A 20,614-nucleotide genomic window follows, 5' to 3' on the forward strand; every position below is an offset into this window, starting at 1 on the left:
TTATCATAATAAATTCACTTACGTATTAGATTTTGGTGGTACAATAAAGAGATAAGCGCGGTGATAGCGCGGCCACTGATGACAAGATTTACAAAATAATTACGACTGTTTGTTGTTGTGTGGGCATCTCTCATGGATACCCTGACCTAACCTCCGTATTCCAGAGGTTATAATAATAATACCCGTAAATGATCACTGCTGTCAGTGCACCTCATTCTGTTCACTGTAAGCATTTACTTAAGTGTCTTGCAGCATCCCTTCGACACCCGTAGTTGTACCCCTTCCATTCCTTAACTGTGCCCCAGAAAATATTCTTTTTCTTCCATCTTACTTTCTACTCATGGTAAGATAACTGCGTGATTTTCCTCCTGTTACGTTTTTAAAACAATTTACTGTCAATTGCCGTTTCAGCGCTGAATGCCCTTATGGGTCCTGACGCTTGGCCTTTGGCCTAAATAAGACAGTCTTAGGACAGCATTTAAGACAGTCTTAAGATCTTCATATTTCCTTATCCTGAAAGCGAACGCGCAACCTCAGCTGTTGTATATTTTAACGAATCTGTGCGAATGGAGCTGTATAAATGAATGAATTAAAATCTTGAAGGAAAATGATTTGTACCTGAATATGGATATGCAAATGGATAATAGACCTAGAGTGTGTGTGTGTGTGTGTGTGATAGAAAGTCGTTGAGAGATATACCATACCTGCATATTTAGTGTGCTTCTACGCATAATAGATATTGCATATTGCTAGGAATAAGGATTACCAAGAAGGTGCTGGATGAATAGCACCCCATAAAGTGCATCTCTCTGTGTCACAGTTTGCGGAAGGAAATCCAGAAGAGAGGCATCGATACTCTCCAAGAGCAACTATAGCACTGAAGGCAGCTTTACGAAACGAGACCTCTTCTATCGCTATAAATCTTAATTTAAGGTTTTATCGTATTTTTTTATTTGTTCACACCATAACCGTTCACTTACTATAAATCTTAATTTAAGATTTTATCGTATTTTTTTTATTTGTTCACACTATAACCCTTCAATTGACTACGCAAGGGACAACATAATCCGAGACGCAATATCGAGAGAGAGAGAGAGAGAGAGAGAGAGAGAGAGAGAGAGAGAGAGAGAGCTGGAAGAGGCGGTTATATAATGGGTTCCTGAAATATTCAAAAGCTACACTGATAGTCAGATGCAGGTAGAGACGTAATGTGGAAAAAGGATTACGTTGTAACTCCTTTATGTTAAGAATATCAAATTCCGATCAGCCTCCGGCGTCATTATTTCCTTCTTATAAGCTAAAGCTACCTCATTTAAAAATAGTACCTTGTGTTTTAAACAGATGAGTAGTTACAATTTAGCTTTTCTTTTTTTTTTGTATTTCACGTCATTCCACCAAGCATCTTGCTAAAATAAACATAAAAAATGCAATGCAAAAGAGACGGGAATTTAAATGCTCAATGAAAGTCATCTCAAGTCGATTCCTTAGTAATTGCCACATTATAAGACGCCCTCCTCCTTCCCCTTCCACCCCTCCTTAGGGTGATCGTCCTTCGTGACTCGGGGGGTTAGAATCCACCAACTATCGTTCAGCCTATCATCTACCCAGCATTATCCACCATATTCTGACAGACAAACGAGGGAGGGAATGTGAAGGCCTACCATTATGGCCCATGCCAACCTCCATCTTCCCTTTTGGGGGGAGGGGGCGGATAATTTTTTTTCCTACGCAGTTTCCCCACGTCAGTTAAATGAGAAACGTGACAAAATTGTCATGGGAGAAGCACGAAGGACAAGCTTTTCTTTTGTAGTAAAACTTCTGCGATCCAGGTTTCTTCCAAAGCATTTAATGCAAGCAGACACTTGGCCACATTTTAATAAGGAAAACCCTCACAGAGTAAACGAGGATATCCTCCATCGGTGATGCTAGACTGATCGAATGCCAGTTCTATGCGGTGGGTCTCTGGGGATTGCTCAAGGTGGAGAACACCCACCGAGTATGGAGGGTAACCTGCTCTTCTCCTGCCACATACAACTGCTATTGCTTGTCTCGTCTCCTCCCAGAACATCATCTTCGTCGATTGAAATGGCCCGGATTCTACAACTATGATCTTTGACTCTCTTTTTATATCTTTGTCTGACCTTTGCCTCTTTTTATAGCTTTGTCCAATGAAGGTTTGCATTCCATTATTGTAATTTACTATCAATCCATTTCTCAGAAAATCTATTTTACCGGTTGCTTTACAAGGACTGCGATTATTAATAACGAAAGGGGGACTATGCCCTTATTCATAATGTCACGGTTGCAAGTTTCTCTCGTACAAGACGCAAAAATTGCAATAGCTTTAACTTTTACCGTGTCTACACACAAAACGCGCGCGCGCGTATGAGTATGTATGTTCTCATCAACTTTTTTCTCTCTTTTACGTGATTGATGCTTAACCAGTCGATTGGATGGTCAAGAGTCGTGGGAGTTCGAGGTTAAGAACAAGTACCCATTACGTTTCTTTTCTTCGTCCTGATATGCTAGGGTATTTTGACAAGCACTTGGTGATTTTCGATGTCCCGCCTCTGCAACCTTAGTTACGCTGGTCGTCATGATGCTGTTGCGTAAGCGTTCATTTAATGTGGATCTCGTGAGCATCAGTGGGGTACTGTATCGTTCTGGTAACACTGGAATCATAGGTAATAAATTCAGCATTGAAATGTCAAATTGAGACAACTCAGCTCATGAGTTTCATCCTTCACTGTTCTCTCTGGGTTTCTAGAATAGTTTTGGTCGTATGATATCAAGGGCTAATTTTATTCATGTGCAGTTTATACAAACAAATCACCAACATATCTGTTAAATGAGAAAAACAAACCCACATATCTGTTAATGGGCGCAAGGTTGTGCGTTAAAATTACGTCAGAAGAAAGGAAGAAAAACTTAGAGAAATCTTGAGTCCCAGGGGTTGTAATAGTGGGCCGAGTATGGAAGGGGGCCTGGTTTTGCCAGGTAAGGTGTAGTACCCTCAGGCTATGTTCGAGGCTGCCAGAGGAACCGAAGGAATATTGAGGTAAGGCCGTATGTCACTCATACATAGGGTTGTTGGTTCCATGCTCAGGTAGAGCGAGAGAGGTTTCTGCGCCACGGAAGAGTGATCCTTAATGTACAAGTGAATACGGCAATGTTGTTCTCTTGCGTGCGAGTAGATACGCACAAAACGGTGGATTTGATGCCAGAGTTCATTTAATTGCTTCTATTAAACTACGTTTTAGTATTAAACAACGATATAATGGCTGGTGAAAAAATGCAGCGTATTTAAATATGTCTTATGTGAAAACATATGAAAATTTCAATCATAAGACAGAAGTGAATAAAACCAAAAATGAGAGTGAATGTAACTTGGAATCATTTTCTAGCCTCGCACAGGGTACAAGACCACGCCGAGATCCAGGTATCCCGTTTTCTGAGATACGCATGGGTGTCTGGTTTAGGGAGAAACTGAAATGAAGTCTCGTACTCACCATCCGTTTTCTTTGATCCTCGTACTGAACGGCATTGCACTTACAACTAAAAGCTATATTATTACCGAATGCTACTTGATACCCTTTGATGTAGATTCCTGTTATAAAACTGAAATAAATAATAAAGGTGATAATCGCTTTGAAAGTTTTACCTGCAGGTAAAACTTAAGAGTTCGATGCAGAACTCAAAACGGTTGCACCTTTGCAGCAGTGAGCACGTACAGAAATTAGTCAGCAATTTCTATATGAAAATGTCAACCATGATTCTTACCATATGGTTCTATGAAATTTCAGTGAACACTGCTTTTATAAGTAATAAAAAAATAACCTATTAACACAGGGAAAGTGATTACAAAATTATCAGTAAATCTGGGAATTCACCTCTTATTTATAGATCGTTTAAAGCGATCCATGCCCTACATTATATACCCTGGGCGTGGTAGTGGGGCTGTAAGGTGTGGCTGCGACGTTTGGGTGGGGTGGCATCCATGTAATCGCAAGTTAGCACACAGGCACACAATGTTGCCCGGGGCTGTTGTTGATGATGAAGAGAAGGGGAGGGTTTTTAAGGTGTGCAATTCGATGCCATAGATATGGTTTTTTTTTTAAGGTAAAAAGTTTTTTTTTTTAGTAAAATTCATTTGATATGTGTTGTGCTTAGAAATGAATGGCCGATGACGGTAAATTTATCAAGTTGTAAGGTTACATTTAGTATCACTTGAAATATGAAGAGAATTTGTGGTGGGCGTTTCACAGGGAAAAAAAAAAAACCGTTGGCCAAGAAAGCAGGGAGGCTAGCATTAGGCAGAAGCGGATGTTTACATGCACATGCAAACTGATTGGTTGTATGTGGCCCAGAAAGAAAAAAATTTGCACTACTGTGTACCGCTCTCCGTGAAGACACTGGCTAACCGAATTGATAATACACAGTACAATTAATCATCTAATAACATTTAATTCCTTGATAATTCTAATGATTTTGTGAAGTACAATATATTTATTATCTTAATTTAATACTGCAACTGATTGAGTTCTAATATCCCGTCTCTTCTCTTCCAGGTAAATATCGATGCTGACGGAAGTGTAAATAACGGAACTGTGAGTATGTTAATTAAACATCTGTCGAGCCCAGAAGGAAAACTTCCTTGCGGTAAGGCACGAATTGCCCGATCAACTCTCAGAGTTGCGTCCCGTGCCAACGACGCTGAAATGACCAGTGGCACTACTATCTTCGCATTAGTCTGAATTTGTTATATATGAACTGGTTGGTTTGTCAGAGAGAGAGAGAGAGAGAGAGAGAGAGAGAGAGAGAGAGAGAGAGAGAGAGAGAGAGAGGGTGGAAATACCTCGTTGAAGCCTTCCTCTTGGTGGACTTACTACTATTGCACTTCTCAAAAGCGCAATGATGCTGTATGTTTGAAAAAATTCTTGGTATCCATGCTAACTGTTTACGAAGGTTTGCTATGATTCTGGAGAGAGAGAGAGAGAGAGAGAGAGAGAGAGAGAGAGAGAATGGGTTGCCAGTTTTAGCGTATTTGTCATCCCTTTTTACTATAGGGTATTCACGGTCCAGACATGGTCCTTTAAATAGACCTCGGATTATATTTAAAGGACCTTGGGTCCACACAAAAGTGATTGTATTTTACTTGTTTTCCGTGGTCTCTGGAGATTCGACGGTAACTTCTAAAACCCTTTTTTTTCTTTATCCTTCAGATTCACTCCAGCTGCTCAGTTTGGCTAGTGTCTTGTATTTTCTATTTTTGTGTTTTCCTCATTGAAATGGTGTTTACTAGGGTCATTGATTTTTTACCACCAAGGGGAACTTTTTTCTGGGGTTAAACGGACTAGCTCAATCATGTAAACTTTGAACGTAAATTCAAAGTGTAGTTTCAGTTCAGAGTACTCGAATAGATGTTTCATTGTTTATACTAATCTTGTAATGGCCATTCTTCCTCCAACCCCTTCCTTTCATTAGTAGAAGAATCCATTTTCAACGACAATTTCCTTAAATATGGCAGATAATCAAACCAAAATGTGGCTGACGACCATTGAGCAAACTGAAAAAATGCTCCCTTTTATGTTTGGTTGACAAATCTGTAGCCTATTATATAATACTAAATTTTAGTGTTGTGGTTTCTGAAAACCCTCCGAGCTAGATTATTAATATTAGGGTTAGGTTATTATTATTATTATTATTTTGGTGACCTTATTTACCATCTTCCTTTTGCTGACTTTAGTTGGCATCTTCCATTATATAAACACATAATCAGCTCTGTGAAAGTAGAAACAAAATTTTCAAAGGCCCACATACACACAAACATACTATATAAATATATAAAATTGTATATATATATATATATATATATATATATATATATATATATATATATATAGTTTGTACGCTTGTAAGCTGTCCTTGGCAGGCGGCCTCTATATTAAAAATGTATTATTTAAAATAAAGTCCACGGTATCTCAAGGATATAGACGACACCCGTTGAGTCATACAGTAATCTAAAGTTTCCTCTCGACTAGCTGAAGTGGCGTTTCACAAGTTATTCCAAGTGAAGATGCTTTGTAAAGCGAAAAGCACTAACAGCGTCTGGATACGAGTACAGAAAATGGCACAGAGAGAGAGAGAGAGAGAGAGAGAGAGAGAGAGAGAGAGAGAGAGAGAGAGAGATAAACGATTGCATTAGCGTGCACAGGAGAGCGTGAGTAAGCGAAGGAGGAGTGAGTGAGAGTAGCGAGATCTGGCGTTGTGTAGGTTTCGCTCTGCATCATTCCTTATAAGGTCCTTACGCCGTTCTGGTCCGTGGACCGATGGTCGTTTCCTTTGGGTCACTCCTAACATTCGACAGGTACATGCCCTCATTTTAGTTATATGGAACAGGGGGGGGGGTACTTGCACCATAAATTCGCTTTTCGTACTGATGTAGAGGTTCGTGCGTGTCGGTAATGCCATTTAGTAGTTCAGTGACGTAATTTGGTTGTTTATTCTTGGACTAAATTTTTCTTCTTATGCTGACTCAGAAGAAATGCACTTAACGTGGCGTTTCGTGTTTCTTATTAATTAAATGCCAGTACAAGGCATGATATCTCAACGTTAAGCTTTGCACTTTATTATTATTAAAATAAAACAATATAGCCTCTTGTTACGGTCGGTCAGTAAGCGGCTAGGTGCAATAGCGTAACCCAAGTTATTAGGAAGTGTAAGAAAGTTTGTTTAAATTTGCCTAATTGAGAGTTACCCAACCTTCTGGAGTCTGGAAATCGTGGCTGGAGTGTGAAGCGGTTAGAGTAGTTCCTCATTTGGAGACGATGTACACCCCATCGGAATCCTATTAGAGTCTTCTAAAACTTGGTCTTTAAATATAAATGATTAACCTCGCACGCACAGAAAGATTTCGAAATAAAACCGACTGTAAAGTATTTTTTCATAATAAAAATTTACTGGAAAGAATGTTATACTAATTTTAAATCCACAAGAAAACTGTAAAATCATCGGAAGTACGTATTACCATGACCAAGGTAAAAACCTGACGCGATTTTCGTTCGAGAAGAGGACCATATAACACCGGCGATGCAGACACGTTTCTTCTCATTGTATGAGCGTTGACATTTCATGACGGAACTGTTCCATGCTGTTTTGTATTCGTGTAATGGCTGTGGTCCAGGTGAGATCCGTCCGTCAAGTTTCACTTATCTCGCGTGGAACAATAGACACTCTCACATATCTCGTGAGACCATCTCTTTACTTGTCTTAACTCCTCTGTGCTTCAACCACTGCTCCTCCCATCCTGTAACCCCCTACAGGCACCCCCATGCCGTCATGGTCTCCCACCACCGCCAAGGTGGACAGGCAACCCCCCCCCCCCTTCCTTCTTCTTTGTAAAGCCTTCGGTTCCCACGCTTATTTATACGCCTACGCGCACAAACATATACGTATCCCATCCTCTTATTCCAAGCATTCATAAAATCTCTCTCTCTCTCTCTCTCTCTCTCTCTCTCTCTCTCTCTCTCTCTCTCTCTCTCTCTCTCGCCAGTTTTTCAAGATGCCTCAGAAACCTGATGTTAAGAGAGACCTGCGTGAAATAACTTTCTTCGCATGGAAAGGGGCAGGTTTCTTTTAGTGCCGCTTGGTTGTATGAAGATGAGCCAGTCAGGTCACGCATCGACTCAGGTCATGCCACGTTCTTGACCCTTGACCTCTGTGCGAGGGCAGAAGACCTGTATGCTATACTCATCATTGGAAACACTTAAATCTATATAAAAGGTGAGCAACAGAAGCGTTCTAATGAACACAGAAATGGAGGTGAGAAATGAGATTTATTTACGTTCTTGAAGGTTTTAGTCGGGCCCCGCGACTATAGTACTGGTAAATCTCCGAAAATAGTCCTATCACAGTTTTCTATTTTCATTTCCGACGACTGCGCTCTATATATCTTTATACAGTCTTTGTTCTAGGCGAGATTAACAAGAACTTCACGACCCTACGGCCTATAGCATGTAAACAGTCCTGTGAAAATCGTAATTTTCAGAGTCGCACAATGTAGTACCTAAGAAGAAATGGTGAGGGGGACGATTTGAGGTTGTTCGATGGAAGCTGTTGAAAGGCCAAAGAAAATATAATGCTCATTATTCTAACAGTGGGCATCCCGAAAATGGATGGTTGATGTTTGTAGAAAGCGTAGTTTCCAGTTGTCTATTTACCTCTGATGTTATAATACAAAGCATTATTGTTAACGGATGATCATGGAACTCAAAGTTAGCTCCACCTGAGAAAGGTCGTGGTTGGAGGGGACCGGGGCACCAGGCGAGTTGGTAATTATTATTATGAAGTGTTGTAGTTGAGGAAGAGCGGTGAAGGGAGGGAGGGAGGTAAGACGTTTTCTCATGTAGTGGCTCTGCTCCACACACCTCGTGTGGAGTGTGGGAACGCTACAGTGCATGCAGGGAACAAGGCACTAATCGTGGGAATATTGTCCTGGACGTGCATGGCTCCAGGAACGTACTGTTGGTGAAGGAATCCCCTTTTTCTACAATCTTGTATCGAAGTCTTTTGTGGACTGCATTTCCAGAGGTTTAAAGCAATACAGATCTGAGTTGGAAGGAACTTCCTTTCGGTGGAGACTGCAGGGTCTTCGAAAGTCTTTGTTCCTCAAACGCTACTGCAAGAGTTGCAAACATCTTTGGTTTATTCTTTTACATTTGGGTAATTAACTCTCCGTATGAATTATATTTTGGTCTGTCAACTGACGATTTATTTCGAAGTCTAGCCCTTCTACAATAAATCAAAAGCAACAAATCCTGGCACTCAAGTAATGAAAACTCAGTTTCACTTACTGTACACTTTACGAACAGTTCCTTGTAAATTAACATTTAACGGTCATGACCCTGGAAACCAGAACTCGAGCATGTCGGTAAACCAAAAACTCCTAAGAGAAAAAGTCCTATAATAGCTCAATATTAAACCAAGGAAACACATTGGTGCTTAAGAGACCCACGCCCTCCCCCGCCTCCGTGTGTAGGGCCTCTACCCTAATTAAACCCCCTTTCAATTTCTCGAAGCAATCCATCGCCTTGTCCGTCTGGTGACCTTTCACCTCTGTACATATAGTTCATCTGAGTGCAGCCTGGTGTGTTCTCATTCACGCTCGCTCTTTTACGATTCGACTTTCGCTACGATGACTTTTTCGCAACATACACTTATACGGTACTTTTTATAGTATACCAGCATTACTGACTATTATCAGTCAAGTTCGGTGCCTCATAAGATATACTACATTAAACACTTGTTCCTAAGTAGGAGGGAAGGCGTGTTTTGCTACAACTGTCTATAGCGTGTAGGTACGTTAATTCACTTCACTTTCTCGTGTAGTGACGATTTGGATAGCATGGGAGACTCGAATAAAGCGACCTCTCTTTAAAGGTCCGAGCAGCTGCAGCAGCAACATAGGAAAGTGACACAACAACCAAGCATAGAACTGTTGCGAATATTATTGTGATTCTCGCGTTAGTCAAATGTGTATCACCAAAAGCTCCCTGTGTCTACACTGTGAGACAGACAGAGGACCAAAAAGCGAGAGCCTGTAGAAAAAGCGAAAAAACAGAGTGACTTACTCGGCATAATGGAAAGAAGAACAAAGGATATGAAGGCACTGGTGTGGTCCTGCTGTTGTCGAGCGCGAGTTGTGGTTAAGTCCATTCGTGTGAGGTCTCTGCTCTTATAATGACACTGTTGAGCATATAGGCGTCACAAGACACCTTTCACCAAGGCCTTCTTAGGCACTAGAGTTCTTTGATGTCTTTCAGTTGCAACAACTTTTCTTGGTCATTGCAACTAGAGTATTTGAAGATCAAATCTCGTTTACCTGTATGATATGAAGACTGTTCGCCTTGGCATTTTTCTTTGCATAGGTATCAGGCAACTGCAGTCTGATATTGTGTTGATACGAGGAAGGTAACAGACTACATTCCCAGTGTGGTTCAGGTTTGTTAATGAGGTTGGACGTCCGTCATTCTCATTCGTAAGTTTTCAATTTTCCGTAAAGATACAAAGCCAGTATAGAAATATGCAACTGTCCTTTCCTTTGCCAGCCGTTACCTTTCTTCAAATTCAGCTTTATTATCAGATGTATGTCATTTTTACAACTTATCAACCGCCTTTTTTAACGCCATAATTGCCAGCTACGACTGACTTGAAAGATTAAATTGTAGCCATGCCCTTATTACGCCATAATTATAGAACGAGATTGTCGAGTTCAATGTAGTTACGCTTCTTAGTACTGTTTGGAAGGGCTTTCCCACCAACGCTTTGTCATTCACACGCCCTCCATTTCACTCGTTGGCATATATAATATATATATATATATATATATATATAGATATATATATATATATATATAATAAATATATATATATATATTATATATATATATTAGTATGTATATATATATATATATATACACACACATCTCAACGAATGAAAACATCATCACAACTGAATATGTCAGAGGAAGAGAGAGAAAAGACCAGTAACATTAGGACCCGGACATCGTCCTCCCCAAGTGCCAACCTCCCCCAAGCAGTGAGGTGACCAGGGAATGTGAGAGGCTGTTTACATCACCTGTCATTCTTATCGCCTGCGGTCCCTCTGACACTTACCAGTCGATGATAACGTAAATTACAACCCTAAAACCTAAAATATACCTTTATGATTTCAGACTTATAAGTTTCGATGTTGTCAAATAGAATCATTTACTGGTAGTTGATTTTCCATAGAAAATAGAAGCACCAGTTTTAATTACAACTGTATCATTGTGTTTCAAAGCTCGTTAAACGTTTCGTCGCCTTATAATACAAAACTATGAGGAGATCCTATTGTCATCCTAAACCATCACGCGCTTTCGTTTGGTCAACAATAAAATGTGATTTCTTTTTCTTTTGCATATCTCCTTCACCCCTTACATAAACGAATATATATATATATATATATATATATATATATATATATATATATATATATATATATATATAATTTCTTGGTATATTTGAGAAGGTGCAGAGAAAGAGTTCTTTGTGCCTCTCCTCTTATAGCTTTCCCCCCACTTGAAACACAGGCTGTTCCTTCCTCTCTCTCTCTCTCTCTCTCTCTCTCTCTCTCTCTCTGGCAGTACAGGAAGAGCAGAACACTTTCCCTTTGTTTCCTTCGAATCGATGTAGAAAAAAAAATACGTTAGCACGAGCGCTAACGTGGGTTTGATTTTTCTTAGAGAAAGGCTTAGTGAACCTCGAAAAAATTCATAACTCAACCTTAAGGATTTGCTCATCTTTAGGATGTGAGAGAGAGAGAGAGAGAGAGAGAGAGAGAGAGAGAGAGAGAGGAGAGAGAGAAGAGAGAGAGAGTTGAGAGACGAGACGAGAGAGAGAGAGAGAGAGAGAGATACCGATAAAGAGGGACAGTTGAGGTGTATCCATAAAAAGCGAAAGAAACAAGAAAAAAAAGAGAGACGAAGAGCTAAACAGAGACCCGATTATGGCCCTCCAGACACGGGGTTATCGTAGAGCGTTAGGATAAATAATCCAGTGCCTTGCCTCTCACGTTACCCCTGGTAACCATTGCAAAATTCACTTTTGCTTCCTTCTCCTAGGGTAGGTTGTAGTGTAATAAATTGAAACTAGTTTCCAATTTTCCTTCCAAAAGCTTTCCCTTCAGAGGACGCTCCAAAACTATAGTCAGACAGTAGTTAGTGCTTCGTGTTGAATCAAGGATGATGTGTGTAGGCTTGTATTTTCTTGCCCATGTAACCGTCTTCCTTATAACATAATTTAATGAACATAAGGAGAAACTATTCGTCCTCTAGGTAGGCAGAATTTAATTAGCATGCTATCATAAAAGTGTCAGTTGCGTCCCTTATTCAAATGGCTTTACCATGAAATAGTTTTAGCTTACATTATATTCTTCCATCGGGGAATCAGGCCCTGCAAATGACGCTTTGTGAAATTGCTTAACCTCCGAGATAAGTAGATTTTCACCAATCGCTCTTCATGGCTTGGTCATCTCAAGGTCCACTCACTCGTTTTTCATCCCTCCCCTTTTGTCTTGGCACCCTTCAACGCTCTCGAGCCAGATCTAGGTCTTTTCATACCTCTGAGGATCTCTTGACTCATATCTAATTCGAGAGAGAGAGAGAGAGAGAGAGAGAGAGAGAGAGAGAGAGAGAGAGAGAGAGAGAGAGAGAGAGACCCGAAGGTACGCTGTCTTCGCTAACAAGGCAAAACTGCTAAATCATGACACGATTTCCGAACGTGATTTGGTGATGACGCATAGTTCTGTATGTTTCCCTTATGAAGCCTGAACTAAATCCTCGACCGATTCAGATGGAAGTATTATTAACAGAAGCATCGATAGCCTTAAAAACCCTATATTTAAAGACAACAATTAAATCCCATTTCATTAATTTGCACGTCCCCCCCCCCCCCCCCCCCCACCCCCCCCCCCCCCCACCCCCCAACACCCCCCCCCCCCCCCCCCCCAGCGTGGGAACATAACGTGCGAGTAAGCCGGAAATTGTACATTGTTGCGCTGCCTCCACTCAAGAAGGTTTAAGCTGCCTTGTGTGTCTGTTCGTCTGTCTGTCTTCCATCTCACTCCGGGTCTGGGAGGCGATGTCGGTCGCAGGCAACAAGTAAGTCTCTGACAGAGTGGGCAAATATTATCTAAATTATCAGTATAAGGACTGATGCAAATTGGCAGCATTCATTGGTGTTTTCCTTTTATTAACGACTTCGGCAATTTAAGTTACCAGTGACTGACTTCTTAGTATTTATTTATAATAAAAAAAATTAAATACCCTTACGAAACGCAGGTATTCCGTTGTACAGTCTCTCGTATAACTGATTTACATAAAACAGTATCCACAATTAATCCCACAATCATGACAAACTTACCCCTGGTTTCAGGAAATAGAATGGGGGGGGGGGGGTGATTAAAATGATGAATTATTTATCTTGGTTATGTTCATTAGCCAAGTCCCTTTTCCTTGGCTGTAACTTTTTTTTTTCGCCTGATTATTTCAGTTCCAGCCTCTTAATTACACCTGTTGGTTCTTTGCAAGAAGGGGTTGGATTATCAGCCAGGTGCTCAGCGGACCCATATTGCCACTAAAGCGCTCGTGAGAACTCCAGGTCGCCTCCCTGCCGTGGCTGGGGATGGTTCATCGCTTCCGTAGATCTTTTTGTCTAGTGTTGGATTTTGAGAAAAGGCTTTTGACTTGTAATAATTTGTCGATAGGACATATGTGGAGATGTAGTCCTTTACATATTTAATTCTCCTCCCAATTGGTCCATACCAATGACTGGCGCCGTGAGTTCATCTCTGGTTCAGGACGCGTGGCAGGTTTCCTGGAAGTCGGTCGCTTGGGTCGACAAGCCTCAGGCTAAAAGAGGGCAGTGGGCAGGTCTCCCGGGGGCGTCTTGCCATCTACACGAACGCTTGGAAACGTATGTCAAAGGCAGAATTTTTTTCTGCGTTATGCCCGCGAAAAGTTTAGTTTGATTTTGCCGATTTGTGAGGAGGAAAGAAATTTAGAATGACTACACAGTATATAAATGAACCCTACAGATTACCTTCTACAGTATTAAGAATATGTTTATGCATAGCACCATTGTCACCTATGCTGCCTTCGTTTCTTGAATATCAAAATATAGGAAGGCAAAATTCTCAAATCGAACGGCGAGTTGACAGGAATGATAAAAAGAAATTTACCACAGGAACTGAAAAGATATACGATTGTTTAGAGCCAGAAAAAAGGCTGAACGTTTTCCAAAAAGTTACCTTCCAATGTAATTGCAGAGTTGTGTAAATAGTGACAAGAATTTGTCTGGAGCATACATTGGACAAGTTTTGATATTATAATTTCCCGTGGTGTAGGCGACGTATTAAATTCGATGGCACTGCTAAATATGAACACTGCAATTCTTTATGTGAATGAGTAAGCGTACAACAGGTAAGTTCGTCCGTGCGTGTATTTGAGTCAGAGACTTGGAGGGTAGCAGAAGTTCGCCTTGCGGTCTGCAGTTAATGCAGTTGCAATCAACTGCCAACCTTTCAAACTTGCGTTCATCAATACTTTGATATTGAATCTTCACGTATCGAGAGTTCGCACGATAACAGACTTAATTTGAAAGACTAATTCTGCCTTATAGCGTAGAGACAGCACCTGCTGGATGCGGGCAGGAAAACGGAAATAGCGTTGGATTAGTGGGCAGGTGTGTCCAGTCCCGCCGCTCTTCGGGAATAGTGTTCGGAGCGCACGCGCACACACATTCGCCCACACTCTTTCTCTCCTTCAGTTGGAGTCTTCATCAACCTACACGCTCACTTCCCCAGGCTCCTTGCAGGCGGTCAGTCTTTCTCTGAAGTGTGTCGAGTGATCTGTTGTTGTTACCGAGGATTACCTGTGCATTGCTATTGGATTAACCTGTTGCTCTGCATGAGGATTAGTCTGACTGTTTTCACACGCCAGTGACGCTCAGAATGCAACGTTTTCTTCATACTGTGTAGACAATGTGAAAATTGAAAGATATAACGAATTTGGTTAAAATATGACAACCAACCAACTTGGTTCGGGATAAGCTATTTTGTGCAGTGGTTTTTGTGTGCGTAATGCGAGCCAGATGGCGGACCTGTGGCAAGGGAAACCAAAGATTAGTGTGCATTCGAACTGGTGTTGTGTGACTCATCTCACTTAAGACCTGTCGTTTTGCAGGATTGAGTTCTCAGTTTTATTTATTCCCACGTGAAATATATCACGTTCTGAATATAATTAACGAGAACAATAGTGCGGTCCACGACGAGAATAGTTGAAACGCTGGCCTGCTGAAATCCCTTCTTATTGAGATCATTTGACCAGTTAAGCAACTACAGAGGAAAGCAAACGTCAGCCTAACTCTGAATGAATGTAAAAGTTTGGCCTTGATGTTATTCTTTTCCATGTCTTGAACCTCCGAGTGGAAAGGTGGATGCAAGATTTCAGAGGTCGAATTTACTGTACGGCATAAAACGTTCACGGAAACTCTTGTTTGTTTTACTGGACAACGGGATTCATTTCGGACATTATTTCGTTTAAAAATAATGCCAAAGCTGTAAGTTGTTTGATTTGAATGGAGAAATGAATAAGTTCCTCTCTGTGAAGCGGTGAAAGAGAAAATGAAAAGGAAAAAGGGCGAGTGAAAGGGTAACCCAGAGTCGTGCAGAGGAGCTGCCAGAGGTCGCCACAAACTTCATTATGAGATTGCTGTACATGTAGTAAAGCAACATTGAAACTTGCAATTTGCTGTTTCTGTGCGATAGTTCTTTCAAGCCTTGGGAATAAATATGAAAGTAAAACAGCAATTTAAACACAGAAAGCAAAGACATAATATTGGGATCAAATGAGTGGTCATAACGTACATTTGTGGGTGAGGGCTATGGGTACTTATAGACATTCGCTTACCAGTATTTAAGAAATATAGCGGGACTTGAAATTTTATTGATAGAAAATGATTGATTGAGTCTGGGTAGCAATGTCAACAACCCACTGTTGGGGATGTCTGGACTGATTGGAACTACAACTTCTTCACATGAAGATTACATTTTTAAATAAGGATATTTAGAGCCTGCCTGTTCAGCTGTTACCGCCACCACAATGAATATTCAGACATTTTCTTTACGGTTAGCACTCAAGGTAAGCAAGGAACTTCATGTGTTTTAAAATGTAAAATGTATCATTTCACCTTTAGATTTTAATGATTTTTTTTTTTGGGGGGGGGGTTAATTTACACCTTTTCAAGAATGAGCAATTGAAGTTTATGGTCTGTTTTATAACTCCTGGAAATGCTGAGCTTCCTAAGAATCTCGCCTATTTCCTCTTATCAATATTCATGAGATAGTACACCATGAGTAATAGGCGAGCCAGTTTGGCTTGAGAAGGTGGTCTTCTCCCTTGACCCTCGAGACCTCAGCCCAGGAGGTAAATGTGATCCTTTTTCGACTAACCTTTTGTTATCTTCGACTCGGAAATCGAAGGTGTGCGCCACAGGGACAACCCTAAGAAGTCCCTTGCCCGAAGCCATCGGTTAGTTCTCTCCTTTTTTAGACTGGTCAGCGGTACGGTAACAGAATAGGGCTTGCAGCTCGCCTCTTCAGGATAGCGACAATATTCCCGCCACTACCATCCGCTGACGAAATTTTACTGAATTTCATGCTGCGATCAATTCGTTTTTAAGCTGCACACATTCTCTCTCTCTCTCTCTCTCTCTCTCTCTCTCTCTCTCTCTCTCTCACACACACACACACACACACACACTGCCGTTACAGTTTACAATTTGGCGTTCGATTACTATAAGAAATACTCATAACAAGTACACGTACACCTCCTAGTAAATGGCCTTTACCAGAAACGTTCAGTCATAGGCCCTCCCCACCCTGCCTCTGATAGAACAAATATTTTTTTGTGTCCGCCACAAACCCACCCCTAAAGCAAAGGTACTCCCGCGGCAAGCGCATGTACTTTAACAACTTAATTTCCTTTATATCTTTAATCAAAAAGAATTTTACATTTCATAGCTAAACATACTTACGCAACAACTGACCCAACACGTCACCGGAAAATTGACAAGATCATCCGCTCAAAGGTTTCTGACGCCGTTCCTTTGTGCGCGCGAGGGATTTGGGGCACATGCTCTTTCGGATTTGTGTAATCGGTCGTGGTACAGCGTGACTTGACCCGGATCGCTTTTACTTATGAGGCGGAAAGGTTACGCTTGACCAGTTGAGTGAGCGAGCGAGTGGACTTCTATGCTGGTTTTCTGTTGCCTGTCCGGCATTTTCCTTACGTTTTACTTATTCTGCCTATTTCCCTCAATGTGCAACGACCGTTTTTTCTTTCTTTCTTTATTTCTCTAATTATTAAATAGGCTGGCACCTGTGTGTTTATATATAAGAAATCTGTTTCTTGTATGATAACGCCGACCAAATCTGCGCACACCCCCTTGTGGTGTAAACAAAAATTTGAATGCATTTGCTGCTAGGCTAACAAGACACGTTGCTCCAATGTTAGGTGTTCTCATTATAAAATAGTTAACGCAACATCCTCTCATTCGTGGACATCTTGCTGCATCAAAAACTCAAGCCTACGTTTGTTTGTGACAGATAACAGATGACTTACGCTGAATAGGAGATAAATAATTATATAATCGTTGCACGATTTTGAGTTTTTCCTACATAATTTCAGTCATCACTTTTGCATAAAAAAAATACCTACTATCACATATGAATGAATTACTGTATTGAATGTGTGTGAGAGAGAGAGAGAGAGAGAGAGAGAGAGAGAGAGAGAATACCAATCCACCCCTTTTCGGGTAATGAGCTTTATTTCTGATTTGTGTGTTCCAGTGTATTTGATGTATCACTATGCAAGGTGTACAATGTGCAATCAGATGAATTTCGTGGTATCTTTACTGCTTGTATAGCTGGATCAAGCAACGTACTAAGCTTCGCTAATGATCAATTTACTGTATTAATTTTACTAAAGTTACATTGGCCACAATACCTCTTCGTAGCCCATATAATGCATGATGTACAAGAATATTGGAACAATTCCCCTTCTAAGTTGCACCTCCACAATCAGTCAAATGATTAAGTTTCGAGAGGGTGGGGGAGGCTTACACCGTTATCACATTTCCGTTTGTCGAAGGCAGCTCGCTGATTGTGGTTGCTCGGTCTTGGAATTTCCTTGTTCTCGGGAGTTCACAGTCAACGCCGCTTCTTTCGGGTCCCTTTCTCTTCTGGATTTGATTCCTTGCAGTTGAGCAGTGTCTTCTCTTGCTTGGAAGCATATTGCAGTTGAGTAGTGTCTTCTCTTGCTTGGAAGCATATCGCCGAGAATACGCACACAGCTCGTTTTTAATGAGCTACTCCTCTAACTTGGCTTAAAAATGTCATTAGGAAAATTTTGATAAATAACCTCTCTTGTTTGAAGGCTGGTACTATGTTTTGGAAAGACCTCCATTTTTTCTTGTGTTTATCTACAAAGACCCTCTAATGAACTCCTGAACCAAAACTCTTAATTGTTTCCGTTCTTACCATCCACTTAAGGTCAACGCAAATTAGGTAAAACAAAAATACAAATACACTTCAAAAACTTGCATGCAGCCATTCGGTTTACAAATTCCATTCATAGTGTGTCATACAGGTATTCATGGGATGGCTGTGCTTGTATGAGACTAACTTTCGCTCTTTATATACTTAATCCCCATGAAGCATTGTCTTTTTTCTTAAGGTTTTCCCTTATTTCTATCTTTCTTCTCGGAGCTACTACATGAATGACTTGACGACAATGCAATCTCTCTAAACACCCCCAACCACCATTCTACCAGTTCAATACTAACCACACCCAATACTGGAGATAGATCTTGACATTCAAGGCGTCCCAGACCGTGGCCACGCCCAGACACCCTAAGAACGTGTTCAGTATGCGCCAGTACTTATTCGGACAGTGTGTTCTTTTCTGTATACAATGCAAGCGCTTGACCGTTGTAGAATGGTTGTTTTGAAACAAAAGTTGGTGGCAGAAGGCTTTACCGTCAAATTACGTTTGAAAAATATGCAACAGTATTAATAAAAGACCCTTCGATTTTACTTTTATCAGATATCTATAATATCTAGTATCAAAAGGAAAAGTTTATCATCATATCAGTTCATCAAACGATTACCTGAATTATGCTTTCGACTAGCAAGAAGGAAACTTGGTGGTTCGACGAGAGAGAGAGAGAGAGAGAGAGAGAGAGAGAGAGAGAGAGGAGAGAGAGCTGAATAAATTAAACATGTTTTTGCCCTAAACTCAACGTTCTGAAATGATACGTCCCGTGGCGGAGGTTACTAGATCAACAACAGCCATTCAGGTGACGAACAATCCACATCTCGAGTTGTGCCACGTGAGCTCGATGGACTGGAATTCATTCAGTGTCATCCATTATGCTCCATTTCAAAAGAGCTCTTCAGCCACATGCCTTCCTCCCTCCCTCCCTCCCCGCGATTTTCATTCCTATTTCTTTTCCCCGCCCTCAGCCCCTTTCCATTCCAAACGGATGGAATGCCTTCTTTTTCATTCTTGCCCACTCGACCATACTTTGTTTCCTTTCCCAGTTTCCTCCCAAATGAAAGGTTGAGGAGTCATAAGGAATTATTACTGTTGAAAAGGGAAACGCAAGGACCAAATATGAATAACGCTGTCCTCAAAAATAGTTCCAGCAATCTACGCAAAAAAAAAAAAAAAAAAAAAAAAAAAAAAATGAAATACAGTATTTTCCCAGAATCAAGACACTGTTGAATGTCGGCATTCCAGTTCTCGATAGGCGTCTCTTTGTTTAAGTGGTTGAAAAGGAGCGGCGCAAGATTTTTATTCCTCTTGTTAAACCACTCGCTTTGACGTGGCTGGAATGTCGGACAACCACAGGATTATTTCCATTCTTGGCGTTCGCCGCTCTTGGAATGTTACCCAAAGAAATGATTGAGAAGGGAAGAAAGGAGTGGTCGGAATCACGCTGGCTCCGTAGGAATATAGCGCCGTCAGTTCACATCACGTGGTGTACTGTAAGTATTACTAAAGGGTGTTTGCAGCGTCCCTTTGGCCCTTAAATGCACCCACTTTTTAGCCATTTATATGACCTTCATTACCTTGCTGTCTAATCTCTCTCCGTTATTATTTTTAGTGCAACTATGAGGTCTTGTCCCAGTACCACCTTTTAGATCCCTGTACTGTACACTCATCAAGAATTTAGTTTATAGAATTAAGGGCAAGAGTCAAGCTCTGGGACCAACGAAGTCATTCAGATCTGACGATCTGAAAGGCGTAACAGGAGGAAAACCTCCCAGTTGCACCGTGAAGCAATTGTTAAAAAGTGTGGAAAGTCAGATGGAAGAAAGAGAATATGAACGGAGGTACAGAAAAAGGAATGAAAGAGGTTGCAGCTAAAGGCCAAAGGGACACTGCAAAAAGCCTTAAGCAATGCCTACAGTGCACCACTGACAGCACTACCCCCCTACAGGATGTACACTCATGCGCTGAAGTGGTATTGTGTCACCGCGTAATGATTGCATATTTATATCTTTTTTTGAATGCGAAAACACATTGTTATATATATCTAAAGTGCAAGAAAATAGCAGGCAGGATTAATCCTGATATCAGGTATGGCCAAATTTCGGAAAACAGTGACGAAACATTTCCAAGACGTTCGACCAAAAATGCCTTCATCAAGGCAATGGTTCTTATGTCAAAAAAGTAGTAATCTAATGCTGCTGGAATGCAACAATAAATAGTCTTACTCTCTTATGAATTGACGATAAAAAAACATAAATACCGATATCAACGCGTAGAGACCTTGGAGGAGGAATATTCTCCAAGGTAGGGACGGCCTTTGTGTGACGCAACTAAGATTTAGTGCCTACTATGCCTAGGCTTGTTAAAAATACATTGCATTTAACATTCACATCTTTGTACTATAAATTTCTGCCAAGAAAGCATATGAAGTTATCCAGACATTCACGCATTTCAACATACCTT

General features: G+C 40.8%; 1 protein-coding gene and 1 long non-coding RNA gene across 4 annotated transcripts in view; one reads left to right on the plus strand and one right to left on the minus strand.

Annotated features, from left to right (window-relative positions):
• The window catches only part of LOC135220570 (uncharacterized), a 488,990-nt gene that overhangs the window by 459,244 nt on the left and 9,132 nt on the right, over positions 1-20,614 (plus strand). Inside the window, exon 1 of one of the 3 annotated variants that reach the window (XM_064257815.1) lies at positions 14,359-15,736. The exons of the other annotated variants lie outside the window; for them this stretch is intronic. Within the exon in view, the coding sequence (XP_064113885.1) occupies positions 15,698-15,736 (39 nt within the window). The 5' untranslated portion in view covers positions 14,359-15,697. Of the gene's footprint in view, positions 1-14,358; positions 15,737-20,614 lie in introns of those variants that run through there. 3 annotated transcript variants of the gene reach the window in all.
• Positions 1-20,614, minus strand: part of LOC135220571 (uncharacterized) — a 177,482-nt gene that overhangs the window by 74,311 nt on the left and 82,557 nt on the right. The window lies entirely within an intron of this gene.

Source organism: Macrobrachium nipponense, chromosome 2 (genome assembly GCF_015104395.2).
Source record: "Macrobrachium nipponense isolate FS-2020 chromosome 2, ASM1510439v2, whole genome shotgun sequence".
Taxonomy (NCBI): Eukaryota; Metazoa; Arthropoda; class Malacostraca; order Decapoda; family Palaemonidae; genus Macrobrachium; species Macrobrachium nipponense.